We start from the raw sequence: 22,347 nt of genomic DNA, 5'->3' as shown, positions 1-22,347 counted from the left end.
CAAGCATGAGCAAGTTCAGAGAATAATCCCAAGACACTAAGTATATTCACATAGAAAAGGTAAAGTAAAACCTTGAGGTACATGGCAGAGGGCTGAATCCATAGTTTTCCAATTTTGAAGAAGGCGGGACTTTTGGTGTGAATTATGTCGACTGACATCTGGATGGCTCAGCTCTAAGCTCCAGGTCTCTGTTTTTTCCTGGTCTGACGGGCCCTGGGTCACCCCATAGCCAAAAAAGGCATGCATCTTTTACAAACTAATCTGTGTTCTTGAGTCGCACCGTGTGGTGGTGATTCTGTAAATGCTGACTATTAATCTCTCATTGATGTAGGCTGTGTCCAAGCTCTCATACACGGTAGAATCCCTGCATCCCTTCACTGAGTACATTTTTCGAGTGGTCTGGATCCTCACAGCCCAGCTACAGCTGTCTTCTCTGCCAAGTCCCAGTTACAGGACTCATCCTTATGGAGGTATGGTGCACCCGTGTTGCTTATGAAATGAGGAGATTATTCCAGAGTTTTAGTTTGGTTGGTGTTTATTTTAAATAACGAAATAAATGATTACCTCATCAATCGATCCGTTCAGTAACTGAGTACCTCACTATATGTCAAGTCGCTATACCTCTGGGATCAACTGGCATTCTAGGTGCTCCCTGTACCTCTGTGGTCGATACAAAACTCCCTGTTCTTGTACTGTTCACCTTTTGGAGGAGGAGACATAACTCTAAGGAGTAAACATAATAAATAAGGAAAGTAGATTGTAATTGGGAAGGTGCTGTGTACTATGGTAAGAGGAACATTTTAAAAAAATTTTATTTATTTATTTTTGAAAGAGACTGGGGGAGGGGCAGAGAGACAGGGAGAGAGAGAATCTCAAGCAGGTTCTATGCTCTCAGCCTGGAGCCCCATGCAGGGCTCCATGTGGGTCTCCTAGAGGGGCTGCACGCTGGGCTCGATGCAGGGATCAAACTCACAAACCATGAGATCATGACCTGAGTCAAAATCAGGAGTCAGACACTTAACTGTCTGAGCCACCCAGGCACCTGGGTAAGAGGAACATTTTGAACAGGGTCTGTCAGAGATTTGGAAATGGGACATGGGGTGAAGGACATCAGGTATTAAATAAGGTAGTCAGTATAAACCTCAATAAGCCACTAAGAGTTAAGGATGGTTTTAAAGCAGAGAAGTAATTGCTTCACATGCTTCTTAAAAAGGTAATTTTGTTAACTACACATAGAATGAATTGAGGGAATGAGAGAGATTTGAAAGCACAGACGTAGTGTGACCAGCATGGAGGTTATGATAATACTTTAATATTTTAACAGACATGATTTTTTAAAAAAATAGCACATTTTTTGGAGCGGTTTCTGATTTCTCCTTTTGAAGACGTGACTTCCACACCAGGAAAAGGATTCAAGCTTAGAGCATTTCAGGGGGATAAATGCCTGGGACGGACAATGAAGGAGAGTTGTCTGGTGCCTTTACCTGCAGGGTTAGCTGAATGGACCTGGGGGGCTTACTCCAGGCAGATGTTAGATGTCCCTACGCCTTAGTTCTGGAGATTTGGCAGTGTGCAAAGAGACTCACACTGAACTAGGCCATGCCCGGAAGCATAGCTGGACAGCTGATGAAGCTGGTTGAGGAATTTTTCCCCTTCCCTGACTAGTGCCCTCTTCTTGTTGATCAGATTTTAGGCTGTGTGTGGCCACCTCTGCTGATTATTCCCTGACCATCCTCAGAACCTCAGGTCAGACACTGGCCTAGGACAGTATTTGAAATGTTCCCAGGCAGAGTAGAATACATGGATCCTTCTTTGTTCAAACTAGTGTCTCATGCATCCTAGCAGCGCTGGAGCCTTTTCTGATGCTGGAGAGAGAACATGATCCAGGGCGCATGGCTAGTCAAATCAAAATAATGAAGAAGGCAAATTTTGCTTTCCATTTCTGGGCCTTTCGTCTGGATTTGTAAGCTCTCATGCCCTCCAGGTATTCTGGACCTACACTGGGTATCCTTTTCGTGGATAGCCCCTTATTCTTCAATTCTTTGTCACTTTTCTAGCCACATTAAAACTTATAGGTCTCTGTTTTGTGTTTCATGCTTCATGGCCCTCTTCTTTTCTTGATGGGAAATGTATGATTCTAGATGGTGCCCTGATGAAGATAATTTCTTAACCAAGTGGAATTGTTATTAGTCAGGGATTATCTTGCCCAACCTGACCAGCCTTTTGGGGAGGATTTTTGTGGGAGAGATTTGGACAAGAATCACAGCTCACCATGTAGGTGGCATCGAACTTGCTCAAAGTGAAGCAGATCATGTCTGAGCATTGACCCTAATGAATTAGGTTTTTTGACATCCTGATTCTGATCAGTGAAAGATGATTTGTACCCCTCTGCTCACCAAGGTGACTGAATGCGTGGAGCAGAGGAGTGGACACAATGAGGTTTGTGTTTTTCAAAGATTAGTCTGAGAGTTGAGGAGGAATTGTATCAGAGAAAGGCCAAGAGATCAATTAACAGGCCCTTTAAAAACTCATCCACTGTGAAGGTTGAACTGTCTTATTTCTACCAACTCTCATTAGTCAGGAGTGATGCAAAGCATTTGCCAAATGTGTTCAGAGGGAGCGAAGTCTACACAAGAACAAAGTGACATCAGAGTATGTCTTTCTCTGGGAAGAGGAAATAAAAGAGTGTGGTTTCAGGGGTGGGAGTTATGAGAAGTAGGTGGAGGCATGAAGGCAGATAGGCTGTTAGATCATTTGTTTTTCTTTCTGCTCTTTGCTACTTAGATAGCTTCTAAAGTCTGTGAGTGAATGCTTAATTAATTCACGCATGTTCCTTTAATCCTTCATAAGGGAGAGGGTCCTGCCTTAAACACAGTCTACTTGGATTCCAAGGGACCCTGGGAGCTGGGGTACGGAACACACAGTCTGGGCCAGCACAGCTGAGGCCAGCAAGAGGGAAGCACACTGTTCTAAATCTTGCTTATCTGAACCTGTATCTTCAGCTGGAACTAGTCAGGCTATAGCACTCTCCTGAGTGAGAAGGCCCAGGATTTACTTCTTCCAACTCGTGTTAATCATTGACTCCTGTTTTATTATAGCTTCTCCTCTCCTTCCGCACTGGGCACCACCCTACAGTTTCAATTCATTCAGCTCTCCGGAGATTTTTGATAATTTTTTTCCAGAACATTTCTCCTATTTACGTACCTCCACATTTAATTTTATTTCATAAAGGAGATGCAAGGAAAATAATACTTGAAAGAGTCCCTCGGGAAAGTAGCTAACCGGTCTCATTCAGGGATCAAGAGTCGCAGCTCATAGATCTCTTACCACCTCCTATCACTTACTTTGAATATTAATACAAATATTTAATTTACACTTCAAAACACAAAACTTTTTTCCTATCCTATTTAAATTTGTGCCTGTAATTTTCCTATTCACCATGTCACCATTACTTCGTCTAGTTCCAGAAACTGCTCCTTCCATCAGAAATATCGAGAGCTCAAGTCCCGACACCGTGGAAGTCAGTTGGGCTCCACCACAATTCCCGGGAGGACCTATTTTGGGTTATAACTTAAGGCTGATCAGCAAAAATCAACAATTAGATTCAGGGACACAGAGAACCAGTTTCCAGTTTTACTCCACTCTACCAAACACCACCTACAGGTAAGAATTAAGTGGTGCAAGGTAATTGTAGCCAGCATGGCTGCAGGCATAGGAATTATTGAAGAAATATGGCCCCAAAGTTGTTTAAATGTATTTGGAGAACTCCCCTTGACTTTGTGCTGTTGGGTTGAAGTTCTTGTAGCTTTCCTCAAGTTTGTGTGTTAGATTACAGTGTCCTAAGCAAAAACATTCTGAAGTATTTCTATTATATTCAGAGGATCCTTATAAAGAGGCACTAATAAAGACACCATATACACCATGATACCATTTCTTTATTTAATCCAACATGAAAAAAGTAAGGAGGTGAAATTCTGTTAGTGGTGCTTTATTTTATTTATTTTTTTATTAATCGTTAGGGAGATTATTTTATTACTGTTAGCTTTTCTAGCATTTACTAACACCTCTTTAAATTAGGGTAGGAATGGGGGTCATGTAGATAGCAGAGTTCAGCTTTTGACCTCTGTGACCCTGACCTGGTCTACGGGGAATGCAAATAAGGATGTGATTGATGGTCGTTTCAGGGCTGAGCAGTGGTACCGAGAAACTAGATACATGCATTGCCACATTGTTCTTTAAATAGAAATATTGCTCCTTCTCTTTTTATCTCATGTTCACACCATGCCATGTGAAACACATCTCTCCAAATTGTTTTTGGAATAGGTTTTCCATTGCAGCAGTAAATGAAGTTGGTGAGGGGCCAGAAGCAGAATCTAGTATTACCACTCCATCCTCAGCAGGTACAGCCTGGGAAATGCCCCTTTGTTGCTTGGAACTGAGGGGTGGCAAGGGTGGGTTCAGCGCTCAGAGTCCGGGGTCATCTGGTGGAGCCCAAGAACCCCACCTCTTCTGCCCAAATAAACACTGTCTTTTGGCACTTGGTAAGCTTTCGGTTTTAAATGAGTCCCCTTATTTGGCAAACAGAAGGAAGTTATGAGACCCATGTTCTTAAGTCAGCATTTAGAAATTTAAAACTTGGAATGAAAAATTTAGGGATAAAAAAATGGCCTCAAGCAAATCCTTAGTTTCAGGTGAAATCACTAGTGATTGTGACTCATATTTATATACTTAGGGACACATATAATCTTTTTGCCCTCAACCCCGTTTCATATTATGTATCATCAATGAATACATATCAGATATTTGTTTCTTCCACTCTCCTTAAGGTTTTAAAATATAGCTGGATTTAATAATTGACATTTTACCATTTTTAATATTCAATCTACCAAATTAGCTTTTGTTATTTTTTTGCCAGTGTCATTTTTGTTTTCACTTTGGCATTTCAACAATTGCCTTGAGAGATTGAGTACTTCCTGTATGAGGCCCGTGTGGGAAAAACAATAATGAATTATCTGCACGCATCTATGCCAGTGTGTATTCGATGTCATCTATCGCCGGCCTTTGGTTTTTTGGCTGTTACCGGACTCTAGGAAAGGAGAGACATTTCTGTTATGCAAGAAGCATCCGAAGGGCGAGTTAAATATAGAACAGGCTTGAGGTTGTTGTTACTGCAATTATTGCATAACTTTTATTAATTGCCCTAAAAGTGTTCGTCGACGCACACGGCATCAGTCTCCAGTTGAGTGGGACGTCAAGCAGAGCTCTGCAGTCCTCAGATTTCATTGCTCTGAGGACTTCTCTCTGGCCTCAAAGGGAGAGATCATTGAAGAAAAAAGAGACAAGCAATGTCTGTCTGGTGTTATGCAACAAGCCAGTCTGGCCTGGGCTGGCCCACCTCCACCAAGCAGTCACATTCTCATGGCTAGGGGTAACGAGCTGAGCTCCTACTTGGGGCAAGGCTGTTGAAAACGGTGATCCCTTATGTGATCTTATTCTGGGGACCCTCTGGGGCACATATGTATAAATCCTACTTGATTGACACTGTACTTCGCTCCCCTCATCATGGACTAAATGTGATTTGTACTGCAGTTGAAATGTCCCAGTGTCTTCAGACAAAAATCTGACCAGCCTCTTTCAAGCATTAGTTGCCTTGCTTTGAAGGATGGTAATGGGTTATTTTGCATGTGTGTCAATGTGTATATGGTTGGTCTGTCTGTAAATCGTGTTATTGTTTTAGTTCAAGAAGAGGAACAGTGGCTCTTTTTATCCAGAAAATCTTCTCTAAGAAAGAGATCTTTAAAACATCTGGTAGATGAAGCACATTGCCTTCATTCAGATGCTATATACAGTAATATTACAGGTCAGTATAATGAAAGAAATGTTCCCTTAGTGTGAAAAAAAAAAAAGATCCAGACTGACTTCTGTTATGATCTCCTTATTAAAAATGAAAAGAAATACATTTTCTGTCACATGCTTTTTTTTCCTGGTTGTTGTATAGTAACAGACATGTATTTGCATGGCTTTTCTAGGAATATCGATTAATGTCCACCAGCAAGTTGTGTATTTCTCTGAAGGAACTCTCATATGGGTGAAAGAGGCTGCCAACATGTCTGATGTGTCTGACCTGAGAATTTTTTACAGAGGCTCAGGATTAATTTCTTCCATCTCCGTAGACTGGCTTTATCAGAGGATGTATTTTATCATGGATGAACGGGTTAGTCTGAGAATTTAAAGTGAACAGCTAGATATTGACACTCACATGCATTTCTCGGTATATTTACAAGTAAACATAATTCATTCAATAAATAGTCACTGAATATTTGCTATGTTCTAGACGCTGGGTTAGCAATGAATCACAGATCTGGTCTATAGGCGGGTCTAGAATTTACCTAGGACTAATCCTGACCTACCTTTAAGTCATCTTTATTTGTGATTTTTTAGAGCCACGGGTTTATTACATTTGTGATAACTCACTTTCCATAAGAGTGGTGGTCTCTGCGCTATCACTAGGTGAGACTACCAATCATGATTAAAATCAACTGCAGGCGTTTAAATTAGACAATAGCCAGGGATAACTTTAGTAGGTTTCTGAAAATATAGTATAACTGAAATCTTTAAGGAGACACACTTGATGTGTTTCAAGTTTCCTTATTTCAAAGGGACAAGCTTATTACAATCACCATTGCTGGAAGCCCATAAACTTGAATACAGCTTAAATATTAAAAAATAGTTGAGGAGTGCCTGACTGGTTCAGTCAGTCGAGCATGTGACTCTTGATCTCGGGGATGTAAGTTCAAGCTCCACGTTGGCTGTACAGATTACTTAAAACTCTCTGGGGCGCCTGGGTGGCTCAGTTGGTTGAGTGTCCAACTCTTGATTTCAGCTCAGGTCATGGTCCCAGGGTCATGGGATTGAGCCCTGTGTTGGACTCTGAGCTAAGTGTAGAGCCTGCTTAGGATTCTCTCTCCTCTCTCTCTCTCTCTCTCTCTCTCTCCCCCCTCCCCCTGCCTGTCTCCCCTGCTTGTGTTCTCTCTCTCTTTCAAATAAAAAAAAATCTTAAAAAAAGTAGTTGAGTGCTTCCACAAGCCAGACAAATAGGTTTTTGTATTTTATTGATGTAAACAGGATACACACTCATTAGGATATAGGATATAAAACTGACTTTTAAGTTTTTTTTTCTTTTTTATACTTTGAAAAATGATCAGTGACTAGCAAATTCTAAGCACAGAACAGATGCTTGGGAATACTTATTGTTAGAGAGGGTGTGGGGGTAGGGGACACAGTGAAAAAATAAAAAAAGAAATACTTGTTGCCAAACTGAACATAGACAGACACTGATCTATACTGATGCATGCTTGATTCTCTAGGTATACACCTGTGATTTAGAGAACTGCTCAAACACTGAGGAAATTACTCCTCCGTCAATTACCACACCTCAAAAAATTGTGGCTGATTCGTACAATGGGTAAGTGTTAACCTTATGATGATGGATTCTCTTCCTTGGCAAGAATCTTTGGGAAACTTGCTTGATAATGAAACATCATAGAATTAGAGGAACCAATCTATAGATCTTATTTCAAATAAAATAAAATTTTAGGCAAAGTTTTCCTTTTATAGAGCCACGAGGAAATTTCTTGCAAACTTGAACTACGACTTCTCAAGTTGAGTAGATTTTCCTCTCCTTCACGGTAAAATATGGGTATATGGGAAAGACCTCTTGTGGGGGACTCAGGGATAGATTCCAGTCCTGGATTTGTCATTTTATGGCATGACTCCGGGTCCCTTTGCCCCCTCAACACTCCCCACGGGAAGTCCTTTCTGACTGCTTCCTTTCATCGTACTGTTTCTTTTGCTGAGCAATTCAACACCAATGCATTTCTCTGGTCTGGTTCTCACACCTATCAGAAACTGGCTTTGCAAGGTAGCTGCTATCACCCACCTTTGGACACAGGTATTGATGGTTAATAACAAGGAAAAATTTCCCGCTATAAATATCTATTTTTCCCCCCACAAATGAAATAGACACATTTTAGCTCAGCTGTCCTGCTTAAATTGCAGTATGACTTGTAGCAAGTAACTTTTCGTTTATCTATTCATATGTGGAAGATAACAATGCTGGCCCGGTTGGGTTATTTTGAGTATGACATGAGGTATTCCCTGTGAATATATGTTGTGATCTCCAAATGCACATAAATGTGAAGGATGCAAACACAGAAAATTATTTTGTGAATATTATTTCTTAAATGTGACCGGATAATAACAGGCTAATAACAATAAGCAAGGCCAATGTTTGTAAGATTACTTTTTTTTTTCTTTCCTCTAGGAGTAAAATTGTTTTCGTTTTGAATGAAAACAAAGTATATAGCCCAAGGGGCTTTTTATTTTTCATGAATTGACATTAAAAACAAAGGTTGCTCATTGTTGATCTGAAATCAAGTTTTCTATTCATATTTGTTCGTACTTTACTAGTTACTTAGTTTATCTTAGGATTGAACGAATCACTGAATTCAAGAATGTGTTTGAAAAACACTGTGATGTAGGATAAGTCTTTTGGATTCCCTGAATATTATTTTTCTCATTTGTAAAAGTCTAAGATCCTATGAAATGGAACTTTGTTGCTGGCAATTACACAGAAAGCCTCATTGTATAAATAAACTTCACCTACTAAAATAATAATAAATATATTTATAATATTATGTGTAATAATATTATATTATTATATTTATAATATTACATATAATAAATGTAATAAGGATAATAAAATTCACGCATTACACCAATCACTCAAAATTCATCTTAGTGAGGTTTTTGGTGGCTCTTTTATTTCCATTAGGATAAAACTGTTTTGTGCTTAGATTTTGAAATGTGACTAGAAATATTAACAATAATTGATATGAATCGGGCACTTAGTATGTGCTTCTAAGTGTATTACTTCCAAAAATTCATTTAGTTCTTGTTCATCCCTATGAAGTAGTTACTTTTGCTATGTCAGTTTACAGATAGGAAAGTAAGGCACAGGTTAGTAATGACCCAAGATTGCAAGGCTCTTTTGCAATGGGACCAGTACTTGGCTCCCAATGTCTGTCTTCTAATCATCTCCCTATACAATAATAGGGTTTCTGTAAAAATCAGCATATAACTTTCAGCAACACTTTGTTTGTAGTGTTCCTAAGGAACTCCAAATGTGTGAAATCATTTATTCTCCTGGCATTAAAAATGGTTTCCTTTGGACTCCTGGGTGGCTCAGTCTGTTAAGTGTCCAACTTTGGCACAGGTCATGATCTCACAGTTCAGTAGTTCAAGCCCTGGATCGGGCTCTCTGCTGTCAGCGCAGAGCCCGCTTCATATCCTCTGTCCCCCTCTCCCCTCCCCCACTCTCCCTCTCAAAAATAAACATTAAAAAAAAGCATTAAAGAATGGTTTCTGTTGTTATTTTGCACCAGTGAATTATTCACTCATTGAGGCTTCTAAACTTCTTCCCTTCTTCCCCACCCCTGCTTCTCTTTCTCACCTCTGCCTTCTTCCCCCCTCCCCCCCACACACCCCAGCTCTGTTAACTTTCACTCTCTTTTCTTTCCCCTCCAAAGTGGCAAAGAGTATTAAAGACCCACACTCCTCTTTACTTCAGTACAAGGATTGTAATCTTCATGCCAAATCTTCCTCTTATCTACCCTGAAATCCCTTTATATTCCCTTAATAGCTTTGAATTTGGGAAACAAAAGCAGGCAGTTAAGAGCCAAGTTGTTTCTGCTTTTTGCCTGCTACAACCCTTTCTTTTTAAAAAAAAAAATTTTTTTTTTTTAGCGTTTATTTATTTTTGAGACAGAGACAAAGCATGAACGGGGGAGGGTCAGAGAGAGGGAGACACAGAATCTGAAACAGGGTCCAGGCTCTGAGCTGTCAGCACAGAGCCCAACGCGGGGCTCAAACTCACAGACCGCAAGATCATGACCTGGGCCGAAGTCAGCGGCTTAACCGACTGAGCCACCCAGGCGCCCCGCTACAACCCTTTTTTAAGACAAGAAACATAGGTTAACATCTCAGCGTGGAGTTTATATCTCAGATATTATTCTAGCACAGGAGTGGAGCATATTGATAAAGATTTGGGACAGCCATAAGGAGAACAAGAACGGGACTGAATAGGACAAAGAAAATGATTGGACAGTTGTGATGAAATGTTGGAATCCTGTCAATCCACAGGGTTGTGATAAGAAAGATTTACTAAGCAGAAGTATATTTTTGTTAGCATCAGTCTCCATGATCACACATTCAAAATTAGCTTCATCCAAATTAATAGTTTTATGTTTTAGTTCAAATTCTATTTACAGATTTGGTTTATCAGTGAAATATTTTGGTGGTGTTTTTATTATTAAAAACTCACCTTCACTGTTGCCATGAGATTTCCATTGGCTTCTCCTAACTGCTGGGTGGTCCATCCCAGCTGTTTTGCTGTCTTGTGGGGTTTTAATCTTTAATTTGTAAAATGGTAGCTCTATTGCCCCACTCAACTGTAAATATTAAAAAAAAACACTTAGTCTACTCCAAAATGCAAAGTAGTTTTACTATTATATTTATGTACTATAAGATATTTATAGCAAAATAATAACTGGCTTTAAAATAGGTTAAACATTTTTGCTTTATTTTATCATTCACAATGCATGGGAAAATTTATTGAAAGAATTAGATTTAAGAATATGTGCATTATGGAGAAAAGTGTTTTACAATAAATAACACATGTAGGCATGTAATTTTTATATAATATGCTTTCCTTTAAAAGTAAGCTTCATTAGGGGGCGTCTGGGTGGCTCAGTCAGGTGAGCGGCTGACTCGGGCTCAGGTTGTGATCTCGTGGTTCGCAAGTTCGAGCCCCACATGGGGGTTGCTGCTGTTAGTGCAAAGCCTGCTTCCTCTGTCCCCCTCTGTCTGTCCCTCCCCTGCTTGCACTCTCTCAAAATATAATTAAACATAAAAAAAAGTAGGCTTCATTAGAAAATCTTAAAGACCCTTTCTGCTCTTAAATTTTCTGATTCCTTAGAAAGTCACATATATGGTTAGAGACAAAGCATTGTTAAGTGAGACTGAAATTTTGCAATGTTTCAGCCTCTAACTTAAATGAATAGTGTGTATCTTTAGTAAATACCTTTACTCTTTTGCACCTTGGGACACCCTGGACTCAGTGACTGGTAAGATCAGAGGTTCTGACTGCACAGCAGGACAAAGTGTTACCCTCACCCTTGCATTGGATCACACCCGGCTTCTTTTGCTCCTATGTCAGGTACGCATTTTATCTCCTGAAAGACGGCATTTATAGAGTAGATCTCCCTGTGCCATCTGGTCGCGACTCAGAAGCCCTGCGTATTGTGGAGAGTTGCACGTTAAAGGACTTTGCAGTGAAGCCACAGTCCAAACGAATCATTTATTTCAATGACACTGCTCGTGTCTTCATGTCAACGTTTCTGGACGGCTCTGCTTCCCATCCTGTCCTAGCTCATGTCTCCTTTGCCGATGTGAAGAGCTTTGCTTGTGAAAACAATGACTTCCTTGTCACAGATGGCAAGGCTGTTTTCCAACAAGACTCTTTGTCTTTCAATGAGTTCATCGTGGGATGCGACCTGAGTCACATAGAAGAGTTTGGATTTGGGAACTTGGTCATCTTTGGCTCCTACGCCCAGCCACACCCCATGCCGGGCCGCCCCCAGCAGCTCTCCGTGCTCTTTGGCTCCCACCAGGCCCTGGTTCAGTGGAAACCCCCTGCCCTCGCCATAGGAGCCAGTGAGTGCCCCCTCCCCAGTGTGGTTTCTGGCCTTGATGGAAGGAGAGTTTGAACTGCTTGACATGCGACTCAATTTTGAGAACCCGTAGGTGATTATTCAGTCATCAACCAGCAATGCTTTTTAACTCCAGAAAAAGTGCTTATACATTTGTTCTGCATTTATTATTAGGAGGATCTCTGTATTCACCATGTATATCCCAACAGAATAGTTTGCACATTCATTGAATGTCACCCAGGGGCCAGGCACTGACATTGTGGTCTGAGTGAATGTATTAGCCAGAGGGATAGAGAAGGTGGGTTGAGATTTGGACCCATCTGGACCTGACATGAATTGGAGCAATTTCTTAAAGCTCTTTGAACTTGAACTTTCATCTCTGGAGAGGCAGTGTGTATGGAGGGTCAGCAGGTGGGCTCTGGGGCCAGCCTACATGGTTTCAAAGGCGGGCCTTGTCATTTATTAGTAGAATGATCCTGGGCATGCTACTTAACCAGCCCATGCATTGTTTTCCACTACTGGAAAACCAGATTGTTACATATTTCTGTGGGATTGTCATGCAGATTAAATTAAGGTGCTTAAGGAGGGCACCTTTTGGGATGAGCACTGGGTGTTGTATGGAAACCAATTTGACAATAAACTTCATATATTGAAAAAAAAAATTAAGGTGCTTACGTAGAACACTTAGTATCTAGCACAGAGGTGGGCAAACTTCTTCTGTAAAGGAAGGACTAGATAGTACATATGTTCAGCTCTGTGGGCCATATGGTCTCTGTCATAGCTACTCAAGTCTGCCGTTACAGTGTGTAAACAGCCATAGATGATATGTAAATGAGGAACTGTGGCTGTGTTCCAGTACAACTTTATTTACAAAAACAGGCAGAGGGCCAGATCTGGCCTGTGGGCTGTAGTTTGCCAACTCCTGATTCTAGACTATTTAGCAAACATGGGCTATTTTTTACCTTACGACAAAGCTAACTACGCCTGTTTGCTGTATATTTCAACTGCCGTATAGGAAGTTTTTGTTGTTGTTGTTTGTTTGTTTGTTCTTGTATAGTTTGGATTTCTAGAGGAAGGTGCTATGCAAACACTGAGAGTTGTAGTAGAGATTCATCATTAAACATTTTTTCTTGAGGAGCCTGGTTACACTTAGCGGTATTATAGAACACCCTCCTGACAATTTTACGTAGCCACACATCTAGCTTCGACTGAGCTTGACTCTGATTGGCTAGAAATGATGTCTCCTTCGACGGAGCAAAAGCTATGGTGTGGCTGGAATGGACAGTATCCTAGTCATATCATGAGACTAACCCTGATGACTGGCGGGGTAACAGGTTTTACTGCCCAATTACCCTTCCACTCAAGATGAAGGTGTAGATGAATTTACTGGCAATTTTTTGTTTGCCCTTGTCTATGTCATCCTGGTCAGTAATGTGGTTTAACTCTTCTCATTAGGCCCCTCCGCCTGGCAGAACTGGACTTATGAGGTGAAAGTATCAACCGAGGACTTTCCTGAAATCACTCGGATTTTCTCTAACATAAGTGGGACCGTGCTTAACGTGCCTGAGCTGCAGAGTGCTGCAAGATACAAGGTTTCTGTGAGAGCCGGTTCTCCCAAGGGGCCAGGCCCTTGGTCGGAGCCCTTGGTGGGCACCACTCTGGTGCCAGGTGAGGAAACGGTCTTTTTATTTTTTAAAGTTTATTTATTTTGAGAGAGAGAGAGAGAGAGAGGGAGGGAGAAAACGAGTGGGGGAGAGGCAGAGAGAGGAGAGAGAGCCCTCCAAGCAGGCTTCATGCTGTCAGCAGAAAGCCTGACGTGGGGCTTGATCTCATGAACTGTGAGATCATGACCTGAGCCGAGATCAAGAGTCGAATGCTGAACTGACTGAGCCACCCAGGTACACTGAAAATGTCCTTGATTTAGGGAGTAATTCTGACAAAATAGGCTTATTCTCTGTGTCCTTAAGAGTTCCTCTCCTCCAGGGTGGTAAAGAAATTAGAATGAGGGTGCATTTGTCACTTGAGTATGTGTTCATTATCTGGATTAGGAAAGCAAATAAGGCATTGTGTGATATTGAATTTACGTTTCTAAATTGTTATTTTAAACTTTTCAAGATATTTTTAAGGAAACAATATCGTTTCTTCTTCCTTATGGCTTTCTTCTTTCTCATGGTTTGTTAAGTGATAATAGCCCTGGAACTTAGAAGGTCATAGTGAGAGAAGTTGAGGGGCTCTGAATTATGCTGAATTCCATCCTCTTGGCTGAAAAGGAAACGGAAAGATAACTATTATGTTTGCATTGCTATTGTTACCACAGTGGCTTTTGGGTGCTCTGCATGGGATCACGGCAACCAATATCCAACGGGGCAGGAGGATTGTGCCACGACGATGACATTGCTCTAGAGGCAATGTCACCACACATTTCTCTTCACATTCAACTTCAATTATTTATCCAAAAATCACAAAACGTGTTTAATATGATAGGTAATTCTATTAGGCACATGTAGCCATCCATGTCCTTCCACAGTGTTTTTCAAACGTTGATATTCTTATACTTTATAAAGGAAATCTTGGGGTATAAGATGTGTCCCTTAAAACGTGTGCCTTCTGCAGTATTTCTTTTCTTTTTTTTTCCCAAACAGCTTCGGAACCACCGTTTATCATGGCTGTGAAAGAAGATGGGCTTTGGAGTAAGCCATTAAATAGCTTTGGCCCAGGAGAGTTCCTGTCCTCTGATATAGGAAATGTGTCAGGTAAACACCAAATCCCTTGTTCACTTGGACATCAGGATTCTACTTACAAGGCTTCCTACGCTCTTCAATACATTGAAAGAATTGAGTGTTTGGGTAGTAGGACAATAATGAAAGGAAAAAACATTCAGTGAACTACACTGCCAGTGTAGAAATATCAGTTCTCAGGTATAGGTGCTATTTATTATTTCACAAAAGGTGAGGCTATTTATTGATGTATTTGAATGTATTTGAATCTGTCAACGTTGTCTCATGGTAACAGCCTATCTGGTTCCACTTAAAAACAGCTATACTTAAGTAATTTGTTATGTTTGCTGTAAGACTGAAGCACGGAATGGTTGCATGAAGTTCTAAATACAATGTAAGAAACAATTTCTTGACACAGAGGAATATTAAGTAAGAAGTGGGTCATTTTGCCTAGAACACATTAGAATGAAGGAAAAGTCTTCGTTGTAGGATGATGCAACATTGAACTTGCCTGCAGATGGCACCTTCTATAACTATATTACTTATTTGATCTATTTGCTGGGCCACTAAACGTACAGCAGCATTTCTGACCAACGTAGGAGCTGGACTTAGGAGGTAGCAAGGTAATGGTATGAAGAATGATGCTTTGGAGTTGTCTTCACTCTGGGCTCCCCATTTTTATCTGTGAGGCCTTGGGGAGAATAGATAATCTCACTGAGTCTTGGGTTCCCCGTGTCAAAAATGGGGATAATTCCGACTTCATACCTTTGTTTTCAGATTTAAGTGAGATACGTAAAGTGCCTGGGACAATGTTTGGCAAAGAGAGGTGCTTGGTGAATATCAATTCCTCTTCCTAGTCCCCCCGGGGTTGAGCTTTTGAGATAACATTATAGAAGTATTCTTGATAGATCCCTGAAGTTCTAATGGATATCATATTAGTATGTGCTTTCAAATTACGTGGAGGTGCAGGAGTGGTTTGCTGACTCACCATGTTTATGCTGGCATACCTGAAAAATAACTGCTACTAATTCATTTTGTTTTGAGACATGGACTGGTATAACAACAGCCTCTACTACAGCGACACGAAAGGTGATGTTCATGTGTGGCTGCTGAATGGGACGGATATCTCAGAGAATTATCGCATACCCAACATTGCAGGAGCAGGGGCTTTAGCTTTTGATTGGCTGGGTCAATTTCTCTACTGGGCTGGAAGGACGTATGTGGTAAGTTAAAGCTCAGCATTCTGGATGCTCTAGAACAATACCCAACCACTTCAGTGGCTGGGAGTTTTCATGTCGTTTTTCATACTTGTGTGCCACCTATGCTATTATTTATTTAATATTTGTCTCTAAACATACTCACTTTTTAGCTAAAAGGGATTTATGGGTAAAGAAAACTTTATATCGCTGTTTGTTGTACTAGTTATGTATTTTCAATAATAGCTTTTTTAAAAAACTTTTTAATGTTTATTTTTGAGAGAGAGAGAGACAGAGTGTGAGTGGGGGAGATGAAGAGAGAGAGGGAGACACAGAATTCAAAGCGGGCTCCAGACTCTGAGCTGTCAGCACCGAGCCCGATGCGGGGCTTGAGCCCACGGACCGTGAGATCATGACCTGAGCCAAAGTGGGGTGCTTACCCGACTGAGCCACCCAGGTGCTCCATAATATCTTAAATATATTAAAATGTTCACATGTGGGTCAGTGCCCTGGAGGAAGATGGCATACTCCAAAGACCCACTGAAGGAAACCCAATGGAGGGACTATTTTCAAAGGTGTGGAGAGGGCTAAGGAAAATGAGCAAAGGATGGTGAAACATGCCCTGGGCTAGTAAGTGTGGGAAGTTAGAACCACCTTTAGGCACATGGGGGCACGGGGACGAAGGGGGAAGAACATGGTAAGGGCTGTAGCTATGGGAGTTGCTGACGTGAAACCCAGCCACTGTCAAAAGGTATGTTCTGGAAAGGAGTGGCCTGGGGGAGTAAGCACCTGAACCCTCTTTCTTTCTTCCCTCTGATCTGCCCTTACTTCCACTGGCTGCATGCCATTGCAAGCCAGAGAGTGAGAGTCCAGTTGGTGCAGTCTATAAAAGCCTCCGCAGTTATAGAGTGGGGTGGGGAGGATGGAGGGTGTAGCTGGATGCAACCTGAAGACGTCGTGTACGTCTGTGTTGTGGTACATTTTGAAGAGAGGGATGGTTAGCGATGAGCATACTGGTCTGAAAGATCAAGAAATACAGTCCCGGAATCATTTTCTAATCAGGTGCTTCTTGTCCACTTATTTATTCATTCAACAATCATTTATCTGTTACCAATGTGTTGGGAGCCATGAAGATAGGCATAGTAGGGAATATAAAGTTAATAGTAGATATGTATCTGTTTTAAAAATTAGCTTTAGGAGGCATAACTCACATACAATGAAATTAATTTATTGTATAAAATGTACTGGGTTTTAGTATGTCCAGTGTTGTGCAACCAACCCTTGTTGTCCTTGCTCTTTTGATGAGATAAAATAATATAAATAATAGAAGAAGGGGTGGCTCAGTCGGTTAAGCAGCTGACTCTTGATTTTGGCTAGGTCCTGATCTCATGGTTCATGGATTTGAACCCTGCTTTGGGCTCTGCACTGACAGCATGGAGCCTGCTTGGGATTCTCTCTCTCCCTCTTTCTACACCCTCCCCTCAAAAAAATAATAGAAGAAGCATACAAAGCAATGTATTTAGAGGCAAAGCAATGTGGTGTAGTCTGAATTCATAAGTGCCAGTGATATGCAGGTGGAATGGAGTTGAGTGGGGTAAATCCGAGAATATACCCTAAAATTGATTAGTTTAAAAATAGTTAAAAAAAAAAGTTTTGAAGGAGGAAGTGTAAGAGTGAATATAAAAACTGGTTTCAAGTATTTTCTCTGTCTCTTATAAAACTGTTTAACTCTAGGAAAAATTACTTAAATTCCTTGAACCTAGTTAACTTGTGATAGAAATCCTTTAGAGGCATAATGTTAGGGTTACAAAAGCTAATATTTCTTTTTTTTATTTTTTTTAACGTTTTTTTTTTTTTTTTTGAGACAGAGAGAGACAGAGCATGAACGGGGGAGGGTCAGAGAGAGAGGGAGACACAGAATCTGAAACAGGCTCCAGGCTCTGAGCTGTCAGCACAGAGCCCGACTCAGGGCTCGAACTCACGGACCGTGAGATCATGACCTGAGCCGAAGTCGGCCACTTAACCTACTGAGCCACCCAGGCGCCCCCAAAAGCTAATATTTCAAGATAAAAATGTTCTGTGCCTGACACCCAATAAGTACTCAGTAATGGCAGTAATTAATATCAGGGAAATATACTGAAAAAAAGCAGCAAGGAGAGACGTCATCATTTATCAGGATGTATACATCTTCTCCAGGAGTCTAATCAAATACACTTTTTTTTTTTTAATATCTCTCTCTTTTTAAAAATTTTAATCCAAGTTGGCTAACATATAGTGTAATAATGGTTTTAGGAGTAGAATTTAGTGATTCATCACTTACATACAACACTCAGTGCTCATCCCAACAAGTGCCCTCCTTAGTGCCTATCGTCCATTTAACTTATCCCCCCCACCGACCTCCCCTCCAGCAACCCTTAGTTTGTTCTCTGTCTTTAAGAGTGTCGTGTGGGCTGCCTCCTTCTCTGCTTTGATCTTATTTTTTTCTTTCCTTTATGTTCATCTGTTTTGTTTCTTAAATTCCACATATGAATGAAATCATATGACATTTGTCTCTCTCTGACTTATTTCGCTTAGCATAATACACTCTAGTTCCATCCACGTTGTTGCAAATGGCAAGATTTTATTCTTTTTGATTGCTGAGTAACAATCCATTGTATGTATGTACCACATCTTCTTTATCCATTCATCAGTCGATGGACTTTTAGGCTCTTTCCATATAATTTGGCTATTGTTGATAGCACTGCTATAAATATTGGGGTGCATGTGCCCCTTCAAATTGGCATCTTTGTATCCTTTGTATAAATACCTAGTAATGCAATTGCTATCCAATACATTCTTATCTAGCAGTGTTTGAATTGTGGGGTTGTATGATTAGGAAAAATAAGTATTTTAATTCAAAGTAAATTTGCCTCCTTTTTTTCCCTAGAGTCCTGAAAAAAGAGAAGCTCAACGAGGGCAGCTTCCGTGACTGTTTTGCTCCCAAGGCTTTGCACACTACCCAGTACACAGTGCTAATAAACATTCGCAGTGGGAAGAATGTAACAATTTACTGACAATTGGAACACGCTATTAAAAATTTTTTTTTTTAGCATTTATTTATTTTTGAGACACAGAGCATGAACAGGGGAGGGTCAGAGAAAGAGGGAGACACAGAATCTGAAACAGGCTCCAGGCTCTGAGCTGTCAGCACAGAGCCCGATGCGGGGCTCACACTCGCAGACCGCGAGATCATGACCTGAGCTGAAGTCAGACGCTTAACCGACTGAGCCACCCAGGCGACCCTGCAACATACTATTAAGAAATGGCAATGTCATTTGAAAATTATTAATCAACCCTACTATTATGTTTTATAGATACAAAGGCAGTCTCTGTTGACAGGGCACACGGACATTGTGACCCATGTGAAGTTGCTGGTGAACGACATGGCAGTGGATTCGGTCGGAGGATATCTCTATTGGACCACACTACACTCAGTTGAAAGCACCAGGCTAAACGGAGAAAGTTCCCTTGTAATACAGGCACAGCCTTGGTTTTCTGGGAAAAAGGTGACAACTTAAAAATAAGACCTGATCATTTAGTCATACTAAATAGTGCTATCGAATAGTTACGATAACGCTGTTTCTGCTTGTTGAGAATAGTTAAGGTAGAATCTGAAAGGAAATACTGTTACAGTAAGATCTTGGTGTAACCAAATTTTTTCTAAGTCTTATTTAATTGTCATAATAATTAAACAAATTAAGATACAATATGGAGATGTTTACACTTTGCTGTATCTTGAAAGGACCCGCACTTAAAAGCACTTTAATTTCTGACTGTTTTTATAATCTTCAGGAATTGTATTGGCTATTTTAGAGCTTCTTATTGAGTAATGAGTAGATGTTTTATTATCTTTGATCAATTTTGGGTACTGACTGCTCTAGAAACTGTGACTCCTAGACAAATTATTTCACTTCTCTTTGCTTCATTGTCTGAAAAATGGGAATGTTAGCAATTGTCCTACCTCTTAGGGCTGTTGCAAAGATTAAATGAGATAATTAATGTGAGATGCTGAGAACAGTGCGAGGGCACATGGTAACTACTCAGTGGTTAAGCTCTTATTATTGCAACTAAATCTGAAAAGCACACCTGATATAGGAACATTTCTAAAACAGATGTTACTTCCTCAGCTTCTAGAAGCAAAACTTATTTTTCTTGATCTTCAACTTCTACAAGCAATACCTATCTTCTTGATACCCTGTAGCTATCATCTGAAATTTCTGAATTTTGTCTTTCCTGTTCATAAATTTCTGAATTTTGTGTTTCCTGTAGGAAATTTAGAAATCACAGAAAAGCATGAAAAAGAAAGAAAGCACTCGTACTATTTCTACCTAGGATATTCCTTAATTTTTTTCTTATTGTTTTAGTCATTTTTTTTTCTGCCAGTAGAGATAAATCACCCATAATATAAATAAACCAGATCATTTATAAACAAATTATTGAGTCACATGATCCCCAATTCTAGGATCTTTAAAAATTTATTATTTATTTATTTATTTATTTTTTAAATTGAGATATAATTGACATAGAACATTACATTAGTTTCAGTTGTATATACAGATTATAGCACAGATATTTAAAAGAAATGCAATTTTTTTTCCACAGGCTTTTTTTTAAAGTTTTACTTATTTACTTTGAAAGAAAAAAAAAAGAGAGTGAGCAGGGAAGGGGCAGCAAGAAAGAGAGAGAGAGAGAGAGAGAGAGAGAGAATCTCAAGCAGGATCTGCACTGTCAGCGTAAAGCCCCGTATGGGGTTTGAACTGACAAACCATGAGATCATGACCTGAGCTGAAATCAAGAGTCAGACACTTAACCAACTGAGCCACCCACACTCCCCTAAAAGAAATACAAATTTACGCAGAGATTAATCATTTCTGTCAAATAATGAAAACATCCCTTAATTTTATTTTGGAAACTTTGAGTCTGAATATAGGAAAAGTATATCTTTTTATGTCTCTATAAGTGCTGGGGGAAAGCACTTTTATTTTTGTAAAAGCATATTAAAGATAAAAAAAATATTATCTCAAGAGTAACATTCTGTCTGTTCCTGGGACTTTGTCAGTAATGTCCCCCAGTGCTCTGATCTTGTTGTTTGAGTAATGTTCACTCTGGGAAGTTCTACAGTGGCCATAGGGACTTTTTTGTAAATGAGTGGAAAACTAGATTTCTCAGCATGTTTGGGGAAACACATCCTTCTTTAAATTCCCACTCCAAATCCTTCACAGGCTGGGGAGTGCTACTTGTACAAATCTATAGTTTGGTTCCATGGTTTGATGTCTTACCCATCTGCCTCCATTAATGCTAGTGGGTGTTTTGAAGGTAACATATTTTGCACCGAGCAAAACTCTTCATTTCACTGTCATTCGTTCCTTCATATGTTACTCATAAATTTATCATGGAGCCATGAGATACTGTGCAATCAATAGGTATAATAAAATAAACAGCCAATTATTTATAGAAAGGCTTGATATTTGTGTGATTAAAAGGGAGAATGCAGTGAGACATTCATCTAAAGTGAAAAGATAGCCGCTGCCACATCTGATGGATCGGGCGGGCTCATATATATACGTAGTGCACGTTACCACAGGATTAAACCTCAAGTTTATAGTTATGCCTTGTTGGCATTTCCAAGGCATGGCTGTTATTAGACAGCAGTGGTTACCAAAGATTTATGGAATGTCCTCTGGCTCTGTTTAAATATGGGCTCAAATGACTGATGCAAAGGAATTGGGTAATGACCCAACACCTGAATGTTATCTATGACTCGAATAGTTTGCTGTATTCTAAAACAGGGAGTTGTAGAATATTCTTTTTTTAAGAGATAAAACAGACTTTTTGATTTAGAAAACTTGAGTGCATCTCATTATGAATAATGAAACAAGATTAACCATATTTCACTTTAACTGACACAATAATCAATAAATTTCTTTTAGCCTGAGGCAAGGACATGATTCAACTCCCAAAAGGCTGGGGATTGCTAGATAGTTTTTTGTTTGTTTTTTGTTTTTTATTTTGTGGGTAAGGAGTAGACTGAGTTTCCTTGAAGACAGAGGTTGTGATTTATATGACAGCTGGAGGTTTTTGCAATGATGTGCCTTTTTTTTTGTTCTTGGATACCTTGTTGTATTCTTTTTACATTTCTCACTGGCTCATCATTTTTGTTTTTATGCTGCAGAATTTTGTTAGAGATGTAGCTATCAACTTTAATCCTTGATCTCTCTTAGCCTCTAGGTCTGCTATAGAAAGACTTCACCACTCTGAGGTCATATACCTGGCCATCTCAGCTTATTTGAAAAATTCCTACAAAGCCAAAGAAAGCAAAAGTGTTCCCTTGAATTGTAACTTCTGTCTCATGCAAACTATTTCACAGGAGAAGCAGTCTTTCCTCAGGCCTTTCCTGGATGACAGGACATAAAATTAAGGCATGGACTGTAACAAAAAGACAAAGAAAGATTAGTAAGGAGTGGTTTTCAGATGTCATCTGGACATCTGTAGGACCTGGAGTGTGGTTGAAAATTTGTAATAACTTTGCAGGTGCTGCTGATGCTGCTGGTCCAAAAATCATACTTTGAGAACCACCAGAGCTAAGTCTGTGGAAGTCCCTGCCTTCTGAGGATTTTTAGGAAACTT

General features: G+C 40.0%; 1 protein-coding gene across 5 annotated transcripts in view; it reads left to right on the top strand.

Moving 5' to 3' along the window:
• ROS1 (ROS proto-oncogene 1, receptor tyrosine kinase) overlaps positions 1–22,347 on the top strand; it is a 113,890-nt gene that overhangs the window by 22,795 nt on the left and 68,748 nt on the right. For all 5 annotated transcript variants that reach the window (XM_042939683.1, XM_042939682.1, XM_042939679.1 and 2 more), the window contains 11 exons: positions 332–470; positions 3,462–3,663; positions 4,324–4,400; positions 5,738–5,860; positions 6,030–6,214; positions 7,368–7,465; positions 11,276–11,772; positions 13,224–13,436; positions 14,411–14,521; positions 15,530–15,708; positions 19,035–19,226. In XM_042939683.1, the coding sequence (XP_042795617.1) occupies positions 332–470; positions 3,462–3,663; positions 4,324–4,400; positions 5,738–5,860; positions 6,030–6,214; positions 7,368–7,465; positions 11,276–11,772; positions 13,224–13,436; positions 14,411–14,521; positions 15,530–15,708; positions 19,035–19,226 (2,016 nt within the window). The remainder of the gene's footprint in view (positions 1–331; positions 471–3,461; positions 3,664–4,323; positions 4,401–5,737; positions 5,861–6,029; positions 6,215–7,367; positions 7,466–11,275; positions 11,773–13,223; positions 13,437–14,410; positions 14,522–15,529; positions 15,709–19,034; positions 19,227–22,347) is intronic.

This window comes from Panthera leo, chromosome B2 (genome assembly GCF_018350215.1).
Source record: "Panthera leo isolate Ple1 chromosome B2, P.leo_Ple1_pat1.1, whole genome shotgun sequence".
NCBI lineage: Eukaryota > Metazoa > Chordata > Mammalia > Carnivora > Felidae > Panthera > Panthera leo.
Note: the sequence above shows the minus strand (reverse complement) of the source record. Positions and strands in the feature narration are given on the sequence as shown.